General features: G+C 37.8%; 3 protein-coding genes and 1 pseudogene across 3 annotated transcripts; 3 read left to right on the top strand and 1 right to left on the bottom strand.

Annotated features, from left to right (window-relative positions):
* Positions 1–668: 668 nt before the first annotated feature.
* On the bottom strand, positions 669–4,744 carry LOC114735561 (uncharacterized). Its single transcript, XM_028923260.1, has 5 exons — positions 4,181–4,744; positions 2,404–3,164; positions 1,606–2,122; positions 1,345–1,504; positions 669–1,039 (listed from the first exon to the last, which is right to left on the bottom strand). Exons 1-5 carry the CDS (start codon positions 4,742–4,744, stop codon positions 669–671), a joined length of 2,373 nt encoding a protein of 790 aa, XP_028779093.1.
* Positions 4,745–4,941: 197 nt separating this feature from the next.
* On the top strand, positions 4,942–5,660 carry LOC114735560 (cytochrome P450 82A4-like). Its single transcript, XM_028923259.1, has 2 exons — positions 4,942–4,945; positions 5,143–5,660. The coding sequence occupies exons 1-2, from the start codon at positions 4,942–4,944 to the stop codon at positions 5,658–5,660; spliced, it is 522 nt and encodes a 173-aa protein (XP_028779092.1).
* Positions 5,661–11,223: 5,563 nt separating this feature from the next.
* Positions 11,224–13,436, top strand: LOC114735559 (cytochrome P450 82A3-like; annotated as a pseudogene).
* Positions 13,437–17,150: 3,714 nt separating this feature from the next.
* Positions 17,151–20,983, top strand: LOC114735558 (cytochrome P450 CYP82D47-like). The gene is made up of 2 exons (XM_028923258.1): positions 17,151–18,131; positions 20,264–20,983. Exons 1-2 carry the CDS (start codon positions 17,157–17,159, stop codon positions 20,885–20,887), a joined length of 1,599 nt encoding a protein of 532 aa, XP_028779091.1. The 5' UTR covers positions 17,151–17,156; the 3' UTR covers positions 20,888–20,983.
* Positions 20,984–22,774: the final 1,791 nt, after the last annotated feature.

Genomic DNA, 22,774 nt, shown 5'->3' with positions numbered 1-22,774 from the left:
GCGTTGGTAAGGTTGACATCTTTGAGCTTGTCATACGCAGTGTTCATACACCTTAGAGTCGCCAAAGCTCTAGCAAGATTGTTGCTAATCTGGGTATTGCCACTTGAATGGGCAATCTCATTCCTATCCCGCCAAATCAACCCACAGATAATCACAAATAAACCCTTCCAGTAAGCATGCCTGGTACCGACGTTCTTTGTAAGATTGAGAATGACCCAATCTTGCAAGGAGCAAGCGAAGAAGCTATTATGATAAGCCGGTTTGATGATTTGCTCCCAAAAGTTCTTGACATCTTTGCAGTCTCTAAGAGCATGTTCTCGTCCTCGATATGGAAATTACACCTAGGGCACGAACCAGTAGGAGGTAAGTTCATCTTCATTTTCCTCTTGTTAGTGACAATACGGTGATGGTTGAGTGTCCAAGCGAACATTTTACATCGCTAAGTTTCCATATATTCTTCCACAGACACGAGGGGATGTCATCAGCCTAAGGAAGAGATTTGTATGCTAAGCTCACCGTGAAACAAACACTCTTCTCCCTTTTCCACCTTGCCTTTGGCTCTCCATTACGATCCGTAACTTGTTGAATACCATCAAAGACTTTATCCCAGTTTCTCTTTATGCCATTCCAAACATTAGAGCCTGCTTTTTGGGGATTGATCTTGGGAATCAAGTCACTTCCACAGCCATATTTCCCTCAAATAACTCTGGTCCAAAGATATTCATGATCGTGAACGAGACCCATCCAAGTTTCATCATAAAGGCCTTGTTTTGTTGTTTTAAATGACGCATACCCAACCCTCCACTCTTTTTATCAGTGCATAATTTGCTCCAAGACACAAGGTGCATCTTCTGTTTCTCGTCCGAGGACCCCCATAAGAAATTCCTAGCTTTTCTCTCAATCTCATTGCATGTAGATGGGGAAAGATTAGCAGTTTGCATAACGTACACTTGCATAGCAGCAATTACTGATTTCATGAGTTTATCTCGGCCAGTGAGGGAGAAGCGTGAAGCATGCCAACTACTCAGTTGGTCTCTTACTTTATCAATCACGAAGTTGTAAGTCTCAGCTTTGACTCAGTCGTGATGAAGAGGCGTGCCAAGATATTTGCCAAGATTAGCCGTGCTAGTAAAACCAAGCTCCTAGCTCAATTGGGAGGCCCAAACATAGTTGATGTTGCTAGAGAAAAACACTCTCGTTTTGTTGTTGCTAACTTTTTAGCCTGAGGCTCCACAGAATCTATCTAGGCATCCTTTGATTGCCTCCACTTGGTCTAAGCTAGCTTCTGCAAAAATAAGCAGATCATCAGTAAAGAATAGGTGAGAAATGGGGGGCCATTCTTACCCAATCGTATAGGTTTCCGTTGCTTTAAATTAATCTCGTCTTGGATTAAATGGGCCAATTTCTCCATACATATCATGAATAGGTAGGGGGAGAGCAGATCTCCTTGTCTCAAACCGCGAGTGGGAGTAAATTCTTCTGCCCTACTGCCTTCCCAGAGAATCTGCATAGATGGAGAAGAAATACAAGCATAAATCACGTTGCATAAATCACGCTAGGGAGATTAAGTTCATTTAGACAATTCATAACAAAATCCCATCAGACTCTATCATAAGCTTTCTCCAAATCAATTTTGATCGCCATATATCCTCGCTTTCCTTGCATATTCCTCATCGAATGGATAACTTCTTGAGCAACCACAATGTTATCAGCACTAGTTCTGCTCAGGACAAAATTGCATTGATTTGGGGAAATGACCTCGAGGAGAAATTCCTTAATTCTATTAGCAATAACTTTTGTAATGGTTTTATATATAACATTGCATAGAATGATAGGCCTAAAATCACAAATGGTTTCAGGGTACTCCCTTTTTGGAATTAGCACTGTGAACATGTAATTCAGTTTCTGAATAGACGATGGATCAGAGAAAGTATCTTTAACCACTTGAATAACCGAGGACCCAAGATTGTCCCATTGGTGTTGAAAGAAAAGGGCGTTGAGGCCGTCTGGTTCCAGAGCTTTAAGGCCTCCCATACTAAACATGGCAAAATGGATCTCTTTGACGTCTACCTCTGTGCTGGTTCTATCAAGAATGGGCTGGTCCAACCGAGGGTAGGAATCACTGCCAAGAATAGCAGAAAAGAGGAATTATCATGAGTATTGAATAGGTCGATAAAGAACTTTGTTGCCATCTTTTTAATTTCCTTAATATCATCAATCCATTCGTCTCTGTCATTTTTAATCCTCTCAATTTTATTCTGACGTCGTCTTCCGTTGGCATGAGCATGGAAGTATTTTGAGTTTTTATCTCCAAGGTTGTACCAATTGCACTTAACCTTTTGGGCCCACATAAAGTCCTCCTGAATGAGAAGATCTTCCAGTTCCAGCCATAACTTCCTTTACAGTTGGTCTATTGAGGACGAGTGATTAGAAGAGCCATAGTGCTTGTTGATTCCTTCTAGTCTCCCCATCAGACGACTTTTCATTCGCCCAATATGCCCGAACACGTTGTGGCTCCACTTCCCTACTTCATTAGTGAAATTTTTGATATTTTCCTCCCAGCTTACACTACCATCCCATGTCTCTTTCACCACCATTCTTGGAAATTCGTCATGCAAAACCCAAGATGCCAAAAAACGAAAGGGTCGATCCTTTCGGCCATTAAGGGTTTTAACCGCGGTGCTTAGTAACAGAGGACGATGATCTGAACCAAACCAAGGTAGGTGTTTAACACTTGCATCCATGTATGTCTCAGTAAACTTAGCGTTCGCAACCACCCGGTCAATCCTACTCTCACATCCCTCTCTTCTCCATGTGAAGAAAGGACCTTGACATCCCAAATCATTCAATTCCAGCTCCTCAAACCAATTTAGAAATTCACGGTCAATAGAAGTTGGGTTAATAGCACTGGAACGCCTTTTATTATGGAATAAAGTGGCATTGAAGTCGCCACCGATCACCCAAGGCTTGTCATTACTTGGTTGAAGCTTAGCAAGATCTCTCCAGAAGTGTCTTCTTTTGTTGATATTGGTGCTTGCATACACCGAAGTTATATAGAACTCTTCATGCCCCTTGGTCACCCAAGCATGAATAAATTGATATGATTTCCCTTCTACCGAGACAGATATAATCGTCCCATTCCAAGTAATCCAAATTCCTCCACTCTAGTCGTTAGCATCTACAATCTCAAAACTGTCAAACCCCAAACACCGACATCGAGAAACCGCATGGGTGCCATTGCATTTAGTTTCAAACAGGGCTAAGAAATCGATAGAGTATCTCTTTCTCATTTCTTTGACGAGTCTCAGAAGAGCTTTAGAACCCATCCCCCTACAGTTCCAAAATGTGCAGATCATGGGTCACCTCGAGCTGGGGATGCAACGCTTATAGGTCCCCATTTTCAGAAGTGACAGGTAACTCTGGAGTGTTCTTCGTCTTAGTGGTCATATTGCTCGTAGAGTCCATAGCCATGGCTTGATATCAGCTGACGTCATACAGAAGGGATAACTATGTAGCTCTTTATCGTAACCCCTGGATTTCGTACCTAATGGAGGTTGGGCCTGTGATATCTCTTCCTCTATGAGCCAATTTCTGTCACTAAGCCCAATGCTCGAAACGGATTAGGTGAGCTCCAGAAATGTCCCTGCATTTTTGGTTCAGATGTATAGTGGAATTCCTTTTATATAACTCAGACCCAGTTTTACTAAATGAGGGCCCAGTACCATTTTCTTTTCCTAAGTAAATTTTCGCATTGTCAACTGCCTTCTTGGTATCCACTGGGACCCATCGTTATTGAATAGTAAAATTCTTTCAAAAGACCTGGGGGTTCCTTGCTTAACAGTCGGAGATCTCGCTTTGCTGGCCTCATGGCTTGCCATATCTTCCTTATTATTAGTAGGATCCTGATTGAATTTTTTTTCCTTGTGCAGTCGCGCAGTATTCGCCATAGTTTTCTTGGCTCCTATTTTTTCATTGTTTCCTGATTTCCTTCATCTTGGCTGCTGGACAATCTTCCAGACACCGTAAGTGTTCGTTATTGGCGGATTTCTACCACCTGCCATTGCCTTGGTTACCATTTCATTCCGATCTCGTTTCTCCCCATGAGGTTCCACTTCGACTACCTCCCCAGTTTCCTTCTCGATCGTTTTCTTCTTTCCCTCCTCATTATTCGTGGGTGTACTGTCTTTTGTGATACATTTCCTGTGGAGCTTGTCCGGTCATTCTTCTCAACTTCAGGATGAGTCTTGATACCAGGACAATGATCCTTATGGTGGCCAAACTTCCCGTAACAGAAACAAATTAGATAAAGTCCCTCATAAGCTATGCACCTCCGTTTGCCGAATATATTGACCGCAGATTTGAGTCTTCTGCTAAGATCCACCTCGACACAAATCCTAGCAAATCTACCTCTTTCGCTTTCATAGGTCATCTTGTCAATTTTTAGTGTCCGTTCAATCAATTCTCCAATCATCCGTAGGCTCGTTGGATTGAAAAATTCTAGAGGCAATAGAGGAATTCTTACCCACACGGCAATTTTCTTTTGTAGTTCTGCATCCCAAGGGTCAAAGTTTGGTCTCCATCTCTGCATTAGCAAGTATTTATTAGATACCATCCACGGGCCATCTTGAGGTATCCTATTCATGTCATCTTCACTGTCAAAAGAAGCAACGAAGTAGCCATTGTCCAGATCTCTAACTGTGTAAGATTTCCCAGTTTTCCAGTTCCTATGGAGGCTGTCATGCATTACCCATAAAGGCACATTTTTCCCCAAAAGTTTGATAATTAGAGACCTTCGCCAAGGGGCATACCACTGTTTATATTCCTCCCTCGGAACCCGAAGAGTGGGGCACTCCTCCTCGTCATCCTCTTCAGGCTCATTATTCTCCTTTTCATTAGATCCATTGGTAAAGAAACATTGCAGGCTTGCAATATATTATGCCTATGCGTCCTTGAAGACACCAAATCCAGCTTTGTCCTTAGAAACTTGTTCAAAATCTGTTCCCAGCAAGGTATCTTTAAAGGTTTTCCCTTTCTCCATCACCTCTTCATCGATGTTCTGATCTAATTGCCCTTGTTGAGATCCACATTTCACTTTTTTCCTTGTACGTTTGGCTTGCTCGCTGTCGGCCGTATATGAAATAGACACACAAGTTGGGGAAGAGAGGCTGGCATCAGAATCAGACTTGAAGAACCTGCCGTGTCTGCAAGCCATCCTGAAGGAGACACTGCGCTTGTACCCAGCCGCACCACTCAATGTGCAGCACAAGTCTATGGAAGATTGCACAGTGGCAGGGTACCACATACCCTCAGGCACCCATCTCTTGACCAACCTCTCAAAAATCCATCGCGACCCACATGTATATGAAGACCCATTGGAGTTTTGGCTAGACAGATTCCTAAACACTCACCAAGATTTGGACTTGAAAGGGCAGCATTTTAAACTGATTCCCTTTGGTGCAAGAAGAAGAATGTGCCCTGGTGTCTCATTTGCTCTCTTGATGATGCAACTCACACTCGCCAATCTGCTGCATGGATTTGATATTGCAACTCCTGATAACCAACCAACAAATATGCGAGAACAGGTTGGGCTCACTAATATCAAAGCCTCGCCTATTCGAGTCCTCCTTACACCACGTCTCTCCCCTCTTCTTTATGCATAATGGAGACAAATAACGGGCTAGATCGCTTGGCCTTTAATTTTATCATCTATCTGTTTTTGCTTTTCTGATCATAGAGATCTAATGAGCAGAGGTTTTTTATGACTCGAGCATTTGATCATCAGCATATATCTTTTATTATTATTGCACTGTTCTTGGAAAGCATATTGAGCAATATTATTATAAAGGGGGCGAAATCCAAAAACAAGGAGAGAGAACAAATGGGCGAGGAGGGTAAGCTCAATTTTTTAGCCTTCAAATAGTGTGGCACGCACACACAAGTGCATGGACAAGACTAAGGCATCATTTTTGAATGCGTAATATAATGAGTCGATATCGATGATACATTTAACTCAAAACTCCATATTCTGTTTCTGAAATTGGGGTTTCCTTTTCCCTCTTTTACTCTTTGCAATTTGATTTGTGGCGCTTATCGATCCACTTACACCCTCAATCTCATCACTAAGCTCTCCTCTCTCCTAGCTATTATGTTGTCTCCATTAAGATTATGTAGGGTTTGTTATAATAATGATGCAAGGCAGTTCAAAAAGAAGACATGGCAATTGACTGATGTATTGCAGTTATAACTATGCTTATTATTTTTATGGATAGACATGGGAGAAAGAAGAATGTACCTAGTTTTGCTCTCAAAATGGTGCATCGTTGGTAGTTGATCCCCATTCAATATGACATCACGACTCCCAACCACATTGTGTTGCAAAACTTCCCCAAACCAATGCCTCATAAATAACTCTGCACCGCCTCTGCTTCTGCTTCCCTCCTCTTCTCTATCTATAACTCTGACGCACGTGTAACTGATCATTAATAATGGAAACTGTTTAAATAGGAAACCAAAATGCCCTCACACCGACCCAAATTAACAACCCATGATAACAAAAATATACCAATAACACCATCAAATTAACAACCCATAATATTTAAACAAATTTTTATCGAACAGGTAGAGGTTAAATATATATGTAATTAAAATAATTCTGATTTTATGTGTGTGTGTGAGAGAGAGAGAGAAATGAATAAAATAACAATGTTAAGAAGTCTTCCATTGACTAAATAATAGGAAAATAGTAATGTTAATAAGTCTTACATTGACTAAATGATGGAAAGAGGGGGTTCTAGGAGCCTATATATAGGTAGTAGTAGGAGAGAGTTAACAATGAATTAAATAATTTTTAACAAAACTGAGATAGTCTCAATAAAGTGATGTTTACAAGTTTGTGAACCGTTGGATTGGGCTGCAATTTGATCAGCTGGTCCTAGACTTCATACTTGTTAGTTTTAATGGTTGGATCATCAATTCAATCTCTAAGTTATAAGTTATTAGATACGTTTTTCATTTATTTTTTTAGATTTGATAGATAGAATACTAGATGGTAAATTAGCGTTTTTAAATTTGTTAACTGTTGGATTAATCTAAAATTTAGAGAGTAAACCTGTGACATATAAGACATTAAATTGAACAGTTGGATTAATAATTAGACTTGTACAATAAGAATAAATTAACTCACATTCAGGTTATCTATCTAAATTCTTTGAAGATAGAACATAAGCTATAAATTGAGGATTCTCTATCTAAGTTATAAATTTGGTGATTCAAATGATATAATTTAATAATTAAAGATAATGCAAGTTAAGGGAACCTAGGAATTGAATATAAATTATCATATATATGTTCTAATCCCAAACCTTAGAAAGAGCCTGTCGAGTAAGAATTTCGAGTGATAGTTGAAGGTATTAGATGGAGCGCTAAAGACTAAAAATTTGTGATTAGTTTACTCTAATACTGTAGAGATAATGTTTTAATTTCGATTATAGATATAAATACTACTATGACATTTTTGAGTACGGGCCTCGTTTGTACTTGACTGTTAGCTAACAGCCCAGGTAACTAAATTTCTATCTGTTACATACTCTGGTATAAGATTGGTGACTGATTTTATAACCAATTTTTGTATACATATATTATGTTTTGTATGAACTGTCTTGTGGAATGCTATTTTGAAAAAAAGTTGAAATATTTGTATTGTTAGAAATTAATGATTATGACTAAGATATTATTTTGGAATTCGTTTGATCATGCATATAAATGTGTTATTGTGAACCCTGTGCATTTGGTTTGGTTGGAGGAGGAATTAATTGGAGTATACAGATATAAACATGCCACGTGGTATCGGCCTCCATACGGAGCTCTATGGTTGGCCACTATTATTGTCTCACTAGTTTTTCGAGAGACTGCGACACTCCACTAGTTCTTCGAGGGTGAGCTTGTCAGAGTAGCCAGTCAAATAGAAAGAATTTAGCCTAGAGGTCCAGTCGACAAAAATAAGGAGGGTATACGAATAGATTTAGGTTCATGGATTGCATATGACATGGTATATTTATTTGATATTTATATCTTTTGAATAAAATGAAAATTATATTATCTCTTTTAAAATTTATCAACTGCATTAGATTAGCAGAAATATTTGACCTATATGGTTATTGTGAGTTTATCTGTTAAATAAATGTATATTGATTGTTATTAACTCTGTGTATCCCACCCTATTGTTTAACATTTTTCAGGTGAAAGCTTTAGAGAAGGGATGTCAAGGAAGGCTCAGGAGGAGTAAAGCTATATTAGCGACTTGTAGCGTCTCCTCAATTTATGAGCTATATTATATCTTGTATATTGCCACATTAGGATAAATTGTTTTTAATTGATTCATGCATTAGTATGTCTTATGTCCTTTGAGTTGTACTATTGTGGTATGTGTTCTGGTAGTTGGCAAGAGGTCTGGGATCGCATGTGATTTGTTTATGAATTTATTATAAAGTATTAATTAAGATTTAATTCTTAATATTTTGATTTGTGAGCTATATATATGTTGTTTTATAACCATATTAAATGAGATTGATCCTTTCTTATATAGTGTGTATTTGAATGAGTTAGGAAAAATTCTTTTATCCATGATAAGATGTATGATTGAGTGCTGCTCTTTTCTATCACAGATAATAATATTATATAATTAGTTAATGTAGATCATTGTGATATAATTTGAGTTTGTATTTGGCATGATTTGATTATAAAAAGTTATTTTTTAAAGTTACTATAGAAAAGTTAAGTTTATCAGTTTATTTAGAAAGATTGTTTCAGTTTGTAATATTACTCAGAGTGCACGTGTGTACTGTTTACCTGCCATCTCAACTAAAGAGAGACTTGGAGCTTGTTAATCTGGTTTTATTTTCAACTTCTTTGTTTATTTTAACAATAAATTTGCCAGGATAAACAATATCACCGGAAGCATAATGGCTAAGTCATTGTTTTCTTATCAATAGTACTCGCAATAGATGCATAAAATATGTACCAAATTCGTGATGACAGGTGAGCGAAGATATTATCCGTACCTAATTAGGTGAAATGTTCCGTAGGTTGTCACGCGCAATTCAAGAAAACGACGAATGAGTTGTGTTATATATGTTTTGATAATTATAGGATTTAGTATATATTATTAAATAATGAATAGAAGTATTATATATCTTTTTAGTCGGTGATGTCACTCTAGTAAAAAAAAAAAAAAAAGTCAGTGATGTCAAACTTTGGCAAAAAAAAAAAAAAACAAAGAAAGACAGGCGATTAATTCAAAAGCTATCATGAAGGGAGAAAGTTTTATGGGGAAAGGCGGTGAGGGTAGGTCTTTCATCCCTGCTTCTCTACATTTTCTTGTTCTCTCGTTCATTTGGTTGGCGCTGTTGCCGTTAGTTCTTAAGTTCTACTGGCAAAAGATGACGCTTCCATCCTCTGGTAATCCTCATCATAGAGTCTTGCAAGAACCACCACCTTTTTATTCAAGTTCAGTATGGGCGAGCTAAAGACTTAAAAGTGATTCAGTCTTGAGGCCGGGAGGTATTTGGATATGTTTAAAAGTATTTTTTAAAAACATTTTTTATACATCATAAAAAACTTATTCGTATGTTTACTTCGTATATTATAAAATTGCTTTTAAAATCATAGTTTGGTTTCTTTCTAAATATTCCCTCAGTGATATTAAAACTATAGTTTGGTTTCCAGTCTAAACAGTAAAGGGTTCAAAACAAATTTGGGCTTCGAGTGAAACCAAGGTCCGCACAATATGGGGGAGCATTTACGACCCAAACAAATAGAACGAGAGCGACCCTGTGGGCTTCAATAAGTGGTTTTTCGGCTTTGCTCGTTATCAAGCCCCTTTTCCTCGGATAAGGAAGTACCATTTTCATCCATCAATTTGCCTCTTTTTTCTTTCTTTTCCCAGCTCACTAGTCTGCCTTTTTGTTTCCAAGACATTGTCCCGCCTCTTATGTACTGGTTTGAAAAGTTAAAGTTGATTTAATCGCCTTTATTGCAAAGTATGATATGAAATGCTTTTTAGCTATTAAACTTAAAAGAATAATAATGGAATATACAGATAGAAAAATACAAATGTTGAAAACACAACACATCATGGGACTGTTCTGCTTTTTGTCTCCTTCCGGAGCTCTGCAGTTCTGTTCCTTTTATCATTCAATTTTCACCATAAGATCCTCCTCATGACAAGATGTTTACTCATATTTGTTTCCCTTTCGTCCTTGTGTTTCCCCCCTTTTGTGTCCGTCATGACCGAATAAATGACCCTATGTTTTTCTTTTACGCAATGTGTATAAAGTATTAAAGTATACACTGTTATACTATTTGGAAAAAATTTTACGTCAATTTACTTATATACATTATAACAAGATTCTTGATCATATATGACTATACATCCTTTTTTATTTAATCTAAATTTATAATTAAATGCTATTAAATGGTAATATTTTAAAAATAAAACACATGATCACGTGTGATTGGAGAACTTGACATAATGAATATAAAAAATTTGATGTAAGTATGGTCTATATTATTTACATACATGTATATTTTTCTGATTGAAAATTTTAATTTTGCTGAAAATATATTTTATCTTTAAATTTGAAACATTGGAAATAATAACTATTACTTGAAATATCACGTAAATAAAAAAATGAAAATAATGTAACTAAAATAAATATGTAAAAATTTATCCTGAAATATAAAAAAAGGCCTTTGCACTCAGATTTTTATAATTAAAAACATAGAATCTAACATCCGGAGTCTTACTAAAGGGTGACATTCAACCGTCTACATTTTGTAATTTTATACTGAACAATAAAGAGAAAATTAGGAAAAAAAATTATTCAGAATTTTATTAGGCACAGAGATTACTAGTGCCTTTTGACCCGATGAGATTGCTAGTGCCTCAAATGTGTAAATTTCCAGAGTACCAGCACTCTTTTATAATGTCCATCAATCAGGACTTCTTTTCCAGATATTTATCTATAATATCATTAAAAAACTTTAATAAAATCTTGAGCAGTTCCTCTCCGACTATCATTATGATATTAACTTGACTTCTCGAGTCTTGATTTCGACCTCCCAATAAATTCACCCCTTTTCGACAAGCAGTAGTTGCATTTTTTTCTTAAATAATTATCTCTTGACCATTGGTAGAAGCCATCCAGCACCACAAACTACAGAGCCATGGACTTGACGATAATCTTCCGGCGATCAACCGTTCCGTTCAGCATCCTTGGACTACTAATCTTTGTCTACGCTATTTTCTCCGCATCAAGAAGCCGCGGGAAAAAAGCTACGCCCACAAAGCTGCCACCGGAAGCTGGCGGCGCGTGGCCTGTGATTGGTCACCTCCACCTCTTAGTGGGGCCACAGCCACCACATATCACTTTAGACAACATGGCCGAGAAATACGGACCAATCTTCACAGTGAGGCTTGGTGTTCACCCAACCTTGATAATTAACAGTTGGGAGATGGCCAAAGAATGCTTCACTGTGAACGACAGAGCCTTTGCTAGCCGTCCCAAACTCGTAGCCTTCGAGGTCATGTGCTATAACTTCAGCATGTTCGGCTTAAGTCCCTACGGAGATTATTGGCGTCATGTGCGGAAGATCGCCACCCTGGAGGTCCTCTCCAACCATCGCCTGGAGATGCTCAAACATGTGAGAGAGTCCAAGGTTAAGTCAATCATGAAAGATACGTACGATCGTTGGTTAGAGTTGAACAAGAATGATCAGAATATAGAAGCAGAGCCTCTGTCATGTGAGATGAAGGAATGGTTTGGGGAGATAATCTTAAATGTTATGTTTAGAATGGTGGTGGGGACGCGTTTTGCTGAGACTGAAGGGAAGGAAACGACACAGAAAGCACTGAGGAATTTTTTGGATCTGAGTGGAGCGTTCATGATATCAGATGCGTTGCCGTATTTGAGGTGGCTGGATTTGGGTGGCCAAGAGAAGGCCATGAAGAAGACAGCCAAAGAGTTGGACCAATTTATTCAATTTTGGTTGGATGAACACAGACGAAAGAGGGACTCGGGTTCAGGGCAAGCAGAGCATAAGCTCGGTGGCTTCTTGGACACGCTTGTTTCCAGCGTTGATGATGCTGAAATGATCGATGGCCACGATGCCGATAGTATGATTAAAGCTACATGCCTGGTCAGTCCTTCACGTTTACTTCTAAGCTCTTTTAATTTCCATTGCTTTTGCTGCGAATTCATACAGTGTTACTCATCTCGTTGATGTTGCTTCTCTAGATATGCAGACATAAGTATATGAACACATGATGATATGTTCTGTATATAGGCGGCAGGCGCAAAGTTAGGCAGCCACTTTTGACAAAAATACACTAAATATGACCATCCACATATTATTCCAAATTTTCTTTTCCTTCTTCCTTTGGCATGTGTCCAAAGCGTGTATATTTTAAAATATCCAATTGAAAAGGGAATCTGAAAATAAAGAAATTTGAATGAAATAGGATCCTTTTTGAGCTAGCTAGACTAAACCTGTTAAGAGGCCAGACTTGTGCTCCTGTAAAAAAATCCGTTCTCTTCTCCCCTATACCCCTGACAAGTGACAACCTTACAAGACCGGGCCTCGCTATACATAAATATGATATTGGAAATCTCCAATATTGTTGCGCTTTTTTGCCAATGAAACCGAATATTTCTTAAATCTGCAACGATTAAATACTAGTTTATATGTGCTTATGCTGACTGGTTATCACTGAGGCCGCCAATTCTGCAAAATTGAGAGTTGAGTATGAAATTTGCAGGCCCTAATTGTAGCCGGAGCAGACACAACAGCGGTGACGCTAACTTGGGCTCTTTCATTACTTATGAACAATCCCGAAGTCCTAAAAAAGGCAGTAGAAGAGCTAGACACAGGTTGGAAGAGAAAGGTTAGTGGTGGAATCAGACTTAAGGAACCTGCCTTATCTGCAAGCAATCATAAAGGAAACCATGCGCCTGTACCCAGCCGCACCACTTAGCCTGGTGCACGAGTCTATGGAAGATTGCACTGTTGTTGGCTACCGCATACCCTCTGGCACTCGTCTCTTGACCAATCTTTCAAAGCTCCATCGGGACCCACGAGTATATGAAGATCCATTGAAGTTTAGTCCCGAGAGATTCCTAACTTCCCACAAGAATGTTGACTTGAGAGGCCAACATTTTGAATTGATTCCTTTCGGCTCTGGCAGGAGAATGTGCCCTGGAATCTCATTGGCTCTCCTGATGACGCAATTAACACTTGCTAGTTTGTTGCATGGCTTTGATATTGCAAGCCCTGATAATGAACCAGTGGATATGAGAGAACAGGGTGGGTTGACGAATATCAAAGCCTCACCACTCCAAGTCCTTCTTACCCCACGTCTCTCCCCTGATCCCTATGGATAAGAGGAACATTGGTGAGGCTTTTAATAATGTGTTTGTTTATAATTAAGGTTGTCCGACTGGGGGAAGCTTTAGTTATTATAATTTATAGCTTTGACTTGTGTAGCATATGATACTTTTGATCGTGAGTGTTTGACTTGTATATTAAAAAGCCAGCTAGATTTCAAATAAGAAACTATATTTAGCTATTTGCACATGCAATTCTGTTTTCAACATTTTAATAGCTTGTCCTCTGGCACATGTGCCTGACATATCTAGTAGTTGCCAGTTGGCTCTAGACATTCGGTAATATGAGTCAACCCACTAGTTATAAGTTAGTTCGTGACAGGTTCAAGAATCGACTGGCCAGTTCTAAAAAGATCAACTTCTGGCGGGTTGATATTTTACCAACCCCGGGTTGGTGGGTTAGGCCTGTCAACCTGTCACTTTTTTTTTTTGTTTTTAGTTTTTTTGTGTCTTTGGTTTTCTTTTAATAAAACTTATTTCAATTCTTAAACACCTAAAATAAAATATGCATATAGAAATTATTATAAATAAAATATGAAATCCAAAGTTTCAAACATTCCAAATTCCAAAATATTACTATAAGCATACATAATACATCATTCTAAATGATTAAACATACATCCCAAATTAAAATATAACAAATCTAAATTAATAATAAGACAAACATAATATTACAAATCACAATCAAATGCTCAACCATGAGCCATCATTCAATGTTGATATAGTTCGACAAATGATATGAAGATGTAAAATTATTTGGTTAAGCTTCATAAGTAGAATCACCTTCTTTTTGCCCAACTAACTTTGCCACAAGTAAAATTCATAATACAAAGTAAAAGATATATTACATTATGGTAATTTTAAATAATAAGAATGAGATAAAGGATGAAAAGAGTAAACATAATTATATTTGAAGGGAGGGAAAAAATTTAAAAAAAATAATAATAAAACGGGTTGGCATGCCAACCCTGTGGGTTAGCCTGCCACGGGTTCGGTCTTGGTAGTTATGGACTCAAAAGATCCGTTCTAAAACAAACCTGATTTTCATCAACCCAACCCTTCACTTCTAGGTGGGTTGAGTCTGCGAACTCAACCTATAATACCGGCTCTACTTCTCACTAAAGGGGCCAATGTCTTACATGGTTAGTCTTGTTATAGTAGTACTACCTCCCGTTCTTAATATAAGAACGTGTTTGATTTTTATTTTAGTCATAAATATAAAACCCCAATCTATTTTATCTTTCATGTTTATCTATTTTTTTAAGGTGGTCCTTAGTCCTTACAATGATAGTAGTTTTAACCAATATACTTAATTAATAAGGATATTTTAGAAAAAATAACACCTATTTATTACAAATAACTAACTTAACTAGTTTTATTAATCTATTCAAATTAGTCAACTAACTTTTATATTAAAAAGTGAAGGTAGTATTAATTTATTGGAAGAAAGAGGCTCCCCCATATATACTCGTATATATCCAGAATTCATTGTTTACCTGCCTTCTCAACAAAGAGATCCCTTGGAGCTTCTTAACGTGGTTTTGTTTTCAACTTCTTTGTTTCTTTTAACAATAAATCTTGCAAGAAAAACAATATTCATAACGAGTGTCGAGTTTGTTGATTAAGTGATTATTAATACCTGCCACGTGCCAGTGCGTTAAAAATTAAAATAAATGCACTGAGACCGTCTTCATTATGCTTTTAATTTTAGTGAAAACTATACATTTGCAAAAAAATACATGAAACATTCACCATATCTGTGGTCACAATCTGACGGCTTTAGTGCTATCATTAGCATGGTGCACTCATCCCTGTACACTGTAATATAATCTATTCAAAATTCAACATTACTAGCTAAGATTTAAAGTCCTTAATTTACAATGTTTTTAAAAAAATGCTAGTTAAGGATTAACATTTTTAAAAAATCATTTAAATTAAATTTAAAACAATCTAAACAGCCTAAATTAAGAAAAGTACCCCATGATAAGTATGGAATCAACTTCTAAATCTTATTCTCAAACAACTAACAAGTGGACGGTTGGACGGACGCGTTTCCGGTTTGGTTCGAAGCATTAGACTGTCTAAATGGTTAAGCCAGTTTCAACCGTTTAGAACTAGGGCTGAGCAATGGGCGGGGTGGGCTAACCCGAAGGTTAGCCCATAGCCCGCCCCATTTATTCATAAATGGGCATGGGCTAACCCATAACTCGGTAGTAGCCCATTTAGCCCGTATTAAATGGGTTACGGGACAGCCCGTTTGGGCTAACCGGGTTACGGGGTAACCCATTTATTTTTTTTAAATTTTTTTTCAGTATAATTATTTTGTATATGTAACCTTATGAAGCTGTCAATAAATTTTGCATGCCAAATAGCAAATCAAATATGAAATAACATCAATCATATTCAATCACACAACCTCATTTAGATTCGCAAACAATCAAAGTCTGATAAAATCATAAAAGTAGTCACCAATCATAAAGTCTCATAAACTTTGAAAGTTCCAACTTTCACCTAAAAGATAAAATAAAAGCTTAGACAAGCATAAAGGTTTGATAAAAGATGAATGAGAAACAATATTATCAATTAAATGAAGAATAAAAATATTTTTAAAAAATTAAAATTTAAACGGGCGGGTGTGGGCAGCCCAATACTTTGCCCATAGCCCAACCCGTTTAATGGGCTACCCTGCCCATTTAAGCCCGCCCGTTTATAATCTCTTATTTGGGCTAATTGGGCGGGCTTAAATGGGCAAAAATTTCATGGGTCATGGACGGGCTAGCGGGTAATGGGTTTGTTACTCACCCCTATTTAGAACCACCTTTTGAGCTGAGAGCCGGATTTAGACCGGAAACCGGAACAGTCTGATAAAAACCGGACGGTCAGATATGAAGAAGAAAGTGAAGGGGAAACAATGGGAAAAAATAGAACAGGAAAAAAAAAACAGAAAGGAAGGAGAGAACGACACATTAAAAGAACAGAAATAAAAAAAAGGAAAGAACAAAAACTTATTATCAAAAATACTGTTTCTTTTTTTGGCTACTGAGAAATCAACGAAGAAAGCCGCGGGCAAGATTAACCGCTTTAAAAATTGAAACACTGAAACCCGGAGCTACTTGATGAAAGAGAGCAGAGAGGTGAAAAAGAAGAGAGAGAGAGAGATAGGTAATAATGAAACAGAATGGAAATGTAAGGTTAGGTTTTATATGACATATATTGCATTGCTTTTCGTTTTCTTGAGAAAAAAAAGGATACAAATATGAGGATAGAGTATATAACATTTTTCCGGATCAATCAATACAAGATCTAAAACCTGTTTGAAATAGCTTATAAGTAGTTTATAAATAATTTTTTAATAAGGATTTACAAAATATAAGACAAGCATGTGAGAAAAATTTTACCTTGAGTTACATAAAACATGCTTATCAAGAATTTCTTAAACCCTCCCCCAACAGGCACCTAATATCTAAACTAAACATTACAATAATCTTTGTTTTTCGGGACAGTTGTCCGTTGGTCCACAATTTTTTAGATTTAAAACAAAATTAAAAATTAGCATGTGGAGGTGCCCCCGGCCATGTGGTCCTCCATTTTGTTAGTACTCTGATTTTTTTAATTATTTAAGAGATTTCTTCTTTAAGCATGACATCATTTCAAAGCGGTCTCTCATCACTTTGCAGGGAGCCATAACCACTAAGCGGCACCAGAGATACCGTGGCCATGGACCTGACAGTCTCCACCCAATCAACCCTTCCGTTTGCCATCCTTGGATTCTTTCTCTTTCTCTATGCTATCTTCTCCGTATCAAGAAGCCGCAGAAACAAAACTACGCCCAGAAAACCACCACCAGAAGCAGGCGGCGCATGGCCTGTGATTGGGCACCTCCACCTCTTAGGCGGGCCAGAGCCACCGCACATAGCCTTAGGCAAGATGGCCGACAAATACGGACCAATCTTCTCCCTAAGGCTCGGGGTTCACCCAACCTTGATTGTGAGCAGCTGGGAGATTGCTGAGGAATGCTTCAGCGTACACGACCGAGCCTTCGCCGGCCGTCCCAAAATCTTAGCCTTCGAAATTTTGGGCTACAACTGCGGCATGTTCGGCACCAGTCCCTACGGCCCCTACTGGCGTCACATTCGCAAGATAGTCACCCTCAAGGTCCTCTCCAACCATCGCCTAGAGATGCTCAAACATGTGCGAGAGTCCGAGGTTAAGTCGGCCATGAAAGATACGTACGACCGTTGGATGGAGTCGAAGAATAATGAAGGCGGTGGGAATTCGCAATCAGTGTCTCTTTCATGTGAGATGAAGAAATGGTTTGGAGATATAACCTTTAGTGTTGTGCTTAGAATGGTCGCGGGGAAACGCTTAGATGAGACTGAAGAGAACAAAACGGCACGAAGAGCACTGAGGGAGTTCTTCAAACTGGCCGGAGAATTCGCGATATCAGATGTGTTGCCGTATTTGAGGTGGCTGGATTTGGATGGCCGAGAGAAGGCCATGAAGAAGACGGCCAAAGAGTTGGACCAATTTATTCAGTTTTGGTTGGATGAACACAGACGCAAGAGGGACGCCGGTTCAGGGAAAGCCGAGCCTGAGCTCGGTGACTTCATGGACGTGCTTCTTTCCATAGTTGATGAGGCTGAAATGATCGACGGCCACGATGCTAATACTATCATTAAAGCTACAAGCCTGGTCAGTCCTTTTAATTTTCCGTTGTTTTTTCTATGCGCGTTAGGAGTTAGGACGACTTGCTTTTCTCATCTCATTGGAGTTCTATCCAGCTAGGTGCGTGCACACAATCGCATCCAATGCCCGTATACGTAACACAATTGTTTTTTCTACTCACGTTAGGACGACTTACTTTTCTCATCTCATTGACTCATTGGAGTTCTATCTAGCTAGGTGCGTGCACACACGCTCAAGCTCCTTCCCTGGGGGAGTGGGGGCCCCCCGAGGGGGGGGTGTTAGCGGACAAATAGCATCAAATGCCCGTATACGTAACACTATTTTTATTCTTAACATAAAAAAATAGTTTTATTTTTAATTTAATTTTACATATAAGATTTTATTTTATTTTATTTTTTATATTTATCTATTTTTTAAAATAGTCTCTATAGTAATTGTATATATTAAATATTTTATCAAATAGTATTTTAATAAAGACAACACATATTTTTTTTGTGTAAAGACAACATATATTTATTATAAGTAACTAATTTAACAAATTTATTTAATCTACTCAAATTAGTCAACTAGTTGTTAACTTATAAATCAATTATCAATACAGACAAAAAATTAATAACTTAGGGGATCCGTGTCCGTGCATGTAATTAACTGAATTATATTCTTTTATTTTTCTTCACTTGGGGTCCATCCAAAATACTTGATATGTTGCTGGTCAAAAAAAAAAAAACTAATTTGCTAGTCCTTATAATGTTACTTAATTTTAAATTAGATCCTTACAATTTTTTTCTTTTGGAAAAACTAATTTGCTAGTGCTTATAATGTTACCTAATTTTGAATTAGATCCTTGCACTTTTTTTTTTATCCCATTCCTATTGTTTGTTCCGTTAGTGGTCTGAGTCCTTCTATATGTGAGACTTTGCATTTGCCGTTAGATTCACTTGACTGGAAGTAAAGTGGCTTTTTTTTTTTTTTTGAGTGAGCAACCATCTTTCCATCTTAGCCTCTCTCTCGATCTCTCTCCCTCTTCTACTCACTTCCTCTCAGCCAACACCATCATCTCTCTCTCATCGGTTGTGTTCTCTCTCCCACTATCATAATTTTTATCTCCTCTTGAGCTTCTGCCTTTTCCTTCTTTATCCCCTCCAGTGACGGCAATACTTCCCAGTCGCCGCACCTCAGCCGGCTCATAGAGATGAGCTTCCTCCTCCTCCATCTTATGACCCCCTGCTTGATTTTGACAAAGCGAAGAACGCTCGCCTGCAAGTGATTAACAACTTCATCCCTTTGCTGTATCTAAATGAGAGCGTTCTGGCATTTCCAAACGATCAGAAAGGTGATGGCTTTTTCCTCCACAAACTACCGCCGCTTCCCCTTTGGTGCTACAGCCACGGCATCACCGTCGCTAACTAAGTCACCATTCTCTCCGACACCAAGTTCCCTTCGAATCCAAATAAGAGTATCATTTCAAGAGGACTGCTGTTGAATCAATCTTCTACCAAATTCACGGGGTTCCACCTCGTCAATTGCTCTTTGTTGCAAGGAATTATCCTCGCCACTAGACTATGAGCCACTAAAAATGGAGTTTCGACTAGAGGGTTCATACTTATCCCCCCATCATCTGAAACACTGTGAAGCTTCTTGAAGAGGAGATAAAAACTATGATGGTGGGAGAGAGAACACAAACCATGAGAAAAAGAGAGATGATAGTGTTGGTTGGAGGGAAGTGAGCAGAGGAGGGAGAGAGATCGACGGAGGCTGAGATAGGAAGATGGTTGCTCACTCAAAAAAATTAAAATTGCCATGTCACCTCCAATCAAGTTAAACTAACGGCAGATCCAAAGTCTCACAAACAGAAGGACTCGTACCACTAACGGAGCAAATAGTAAGGATGGGATAAAAAGAAAAAAAAAATACAAGGATCTAATTCAAAATTGAAGAAAAATATAAGGATTGGCAAGTTAGTTTTTCCAAAAAAAAACTTGATATGTCAAATAGCAGCATTCAATTTATGAATTGCAAATTTCGAAGGCCAGCCTCCAACGAAAGAAATACTTCTATATGTGTGCTCATACGCTGCCTGGTTTCCATTCACTTGGGCTAATCTTTGCCAAATTGAAAGTTGAATGGGAAACTTGCAGGCCCTGATTTTGGCTGCGACAGACACAACAGCAGTGACACTAACTTGGGCTCTATCTTTACTTCTAAACAATTCTCAAGTCCTAAAGAAGGCAGTGCATGAATTAGACACGCAGGTTGGGAGAGAAAGATTAGTGGTGGAATCTGACCTCAAGAACCTGCCTTATCTTCAAGCAATCATCAAGGAAACCATGCGTCTATACCCAGCCGCACCACTAAGTGTGGTGCACGAATCTGTGCAAGATTGTGCTGTGGCTGGCTATCACGTACCCTCTGGCACGCGTCTTTTGACCAACCTTTCAAAACTCCATCGAGACCCACGAGTATTTGAAGATCCACTGGAGTTTCGGCCAGAGAGATTCCTCAGTACCCACAAGGATTTAGGCTTAAGAGGCCAGAATTTCGAGTTCATTCCCTTTGGAGCTGGCAGAAGAATTTGTCCTGGAATCTCATTTGCTCTCCTAATGATGCAACTCACGCTTGCTAATCTGTTGCATGGCTTTGATATTGCAAGCCCTGATAACCAACCAGTGGACATGCGAGAACAAGTTGGGCTCACCAGCATGAAAGCCTCACCACTTGATGTGCTTCTTACCCCACGTCTCCCTCCTCATCTCTACGGATAAAACCAGACATTAAGGGAGGATCAAGCAATAATGATAGCACCTGCATGTTAGCTGCATATATCGGTATACTTGAGACATGCACTATTAATAAATAAACACCTCTCGTCTTTTCTCTCTCAACATATAACCAAACTAGCATGTAATATAGGATATGTAGTCTAGCGAAGCCAAGAGCAGAACAAGTCAATATGAGGCTTTTAATAACTTTTTGTTTCTTTCGTATGATCATAATGTCATGATATATGAGTATCCGATTATTTGACAGTTTGATAGTAATTTTTTCCCATAAAATGCAAGCTAGTTACATCGTCTTTTATAGATAAATGCCCAATGGTCACATGTTTGTCACTGAGATCATCAATTACATATAATTTAATAATCATACTTTTTTATCATTAATTTATTTATGTACTATTGTACTGTGATAATGATCACGCGACTTATGAATAAGATAATTGCCAAGAAATCAGGGCCATGCGGCTTCGAAGAGGACACGTGCATGTGGATGATTTGTGCATAAGGTGCCCTGCGCCGAAAGGCGCATTGGCGGAATTCTGTGCTGACCATACGAGGATACGGCCAAATTCTGATTCCCTGTCAACAAATTCCATACACAACCGTTAAATATATATATATATATATATATATATATATAAAATAAACCGGCAGAGATGATAAGTTAAACATCAGTACGTTAGATTGAAGTCAAACTAAGATCAGATACATCATAACTAAAATAATGTAAGTTTTAGTTGTATAGTAAATATTTTAGATAAAATAATACTCTTTCAATCTTAAATATAAGCTCGGAGAAGTAATATAAGAGCATAATCATAATATAAACAATTTTAAATAATAAAAAAAGTACTAAAATTAACAAATTTTTAACTTTTTTATTAATAAAAATGTACATCCTTAAAATCTTTTGATTTTAAATAATTTATAATATACATAAACTTTATTTTGTTTAAAAATAAACTGTTAAAAAATTGGAATATAGAGAATTTTTTGGGTCAGAGTAAGGACTACATGGTATCTCTTAAACATATACTCCTCTAGTCCTAAATATAACACATCTATACATACTATAAAAAGAGTCTTATATTTAGGACCTGAAGAATATTATTATTATACCCTTTTTTTTTTTACTTGAGACGTATTATTATACCTATGCATTCAATATAATTAATTTATTATCAACTAAGCAATTAAACTAAACGGAAAATCAGGATTGAAAATTTAATTTTGTATGCATTCAATCTCTCTATGCAGCTTTTCAACTTTGTCTTTTCTCAGTGTAGGAACAGATTTGACATTGATAATATTAGGTTCAACCAGCTCCCACATACAAGCCCTCTTTCTTTACCTATTTTCTTCCGTTTCTATTTCTCCTCTCCTTGTCTTTTTTCATCTTCTGCGCAGACTTGGTTGGTTTCTCATTTTCTCTCTCTTTCTCTCATCGTTCTCCTTCTCTTTCTAAATAATTTTTCATTTTTTCCTTCCAGTTTGTTCTTCACTCGCACATGCCTCTCTCTCTCTCTCTCTCTCTCTCTCTCGCTCAGTTTTCTGTAAGCTTTCGTCTTTTTCTTCTGGTAATGGAGTGATGTCACAGTTTGGGGGAGACAAATAAAATAACCCGCTAATCCAGGGGTTACCCTGATTCTGTTTGAGTCACACTGATCCAAGACGGCTTGTTTTGGACTAGATTTTCTTTGATTTTGGAAAAAAAATCAGACAGGACAAACAGCGGTTTCCTGATTTCTAGTCTGAAATGGTGGTTTGTTGGTTTCTAGTTTGAACCGGCTAGTTTGATTTGATTTTAAATACCATGGAAAAATGTCACTTGTTATTTTTAATTTTATTATTTACCGTTTTTATTTGATGATT

Source organism: Neltuma alba, unplaced genomic scaffold, assembly GCF_004799145.2.
Source record: "Neltuma alba isolate B1F8T4 unplaced genomic scaffold, ASM479914v2 tig00013228_pilon, whole genome shotgun sequence".
NCBI classification, from domain to species: Eukaryota; Viridiplantae; Streptophyta; class Magnoliopsida; order Fabales; family Fabaceae; genus Neltuma; species Neltuma alba.
This window is presented reverse-complemented; position numbering and strand designations above follow the sequence as displayed.

Excerpts from the sequence above, each read along its gene's own strand:
- LOC114735558 (XM_028923258.1), top strand. The coding sequence starts at position 17,157 with ATGGACCTGACAGTCTCCACCCAATCAACCCTTCCGTTTGCCATCCTT. Across the intron at positions 18,132-20,263 it reads TCATTAAAGCTACAAGCCTG|GCCCTGATTTTGGCTGCGAC; the intron begins GTCAGTCCTTTT and ends GGAAACTTGCAG.
- LOC114735561 (XM_028923260.1), bottom strand. The coding sequence starts at position 4,744 with ATGCATGACAGCCTCCATAGGAACTGGAAAACTGGGAAATCTTACACA. Across the intron at positions 3,165-4,180 it reads GAAATGTATCACAAAAGACA|AGTGGAGGAATTTGGATTAC; the intron begins GTACACCCACGA and ends GCTAACGACTAG. Across the intron at positions 1,505-1,605 it reads TGGAGAAAGCTTATGATAGA|ATTCTCTGGGAAGGCAGTAG; the intron begins GTCTGATGGGAT and ends CCATCTATGCAG.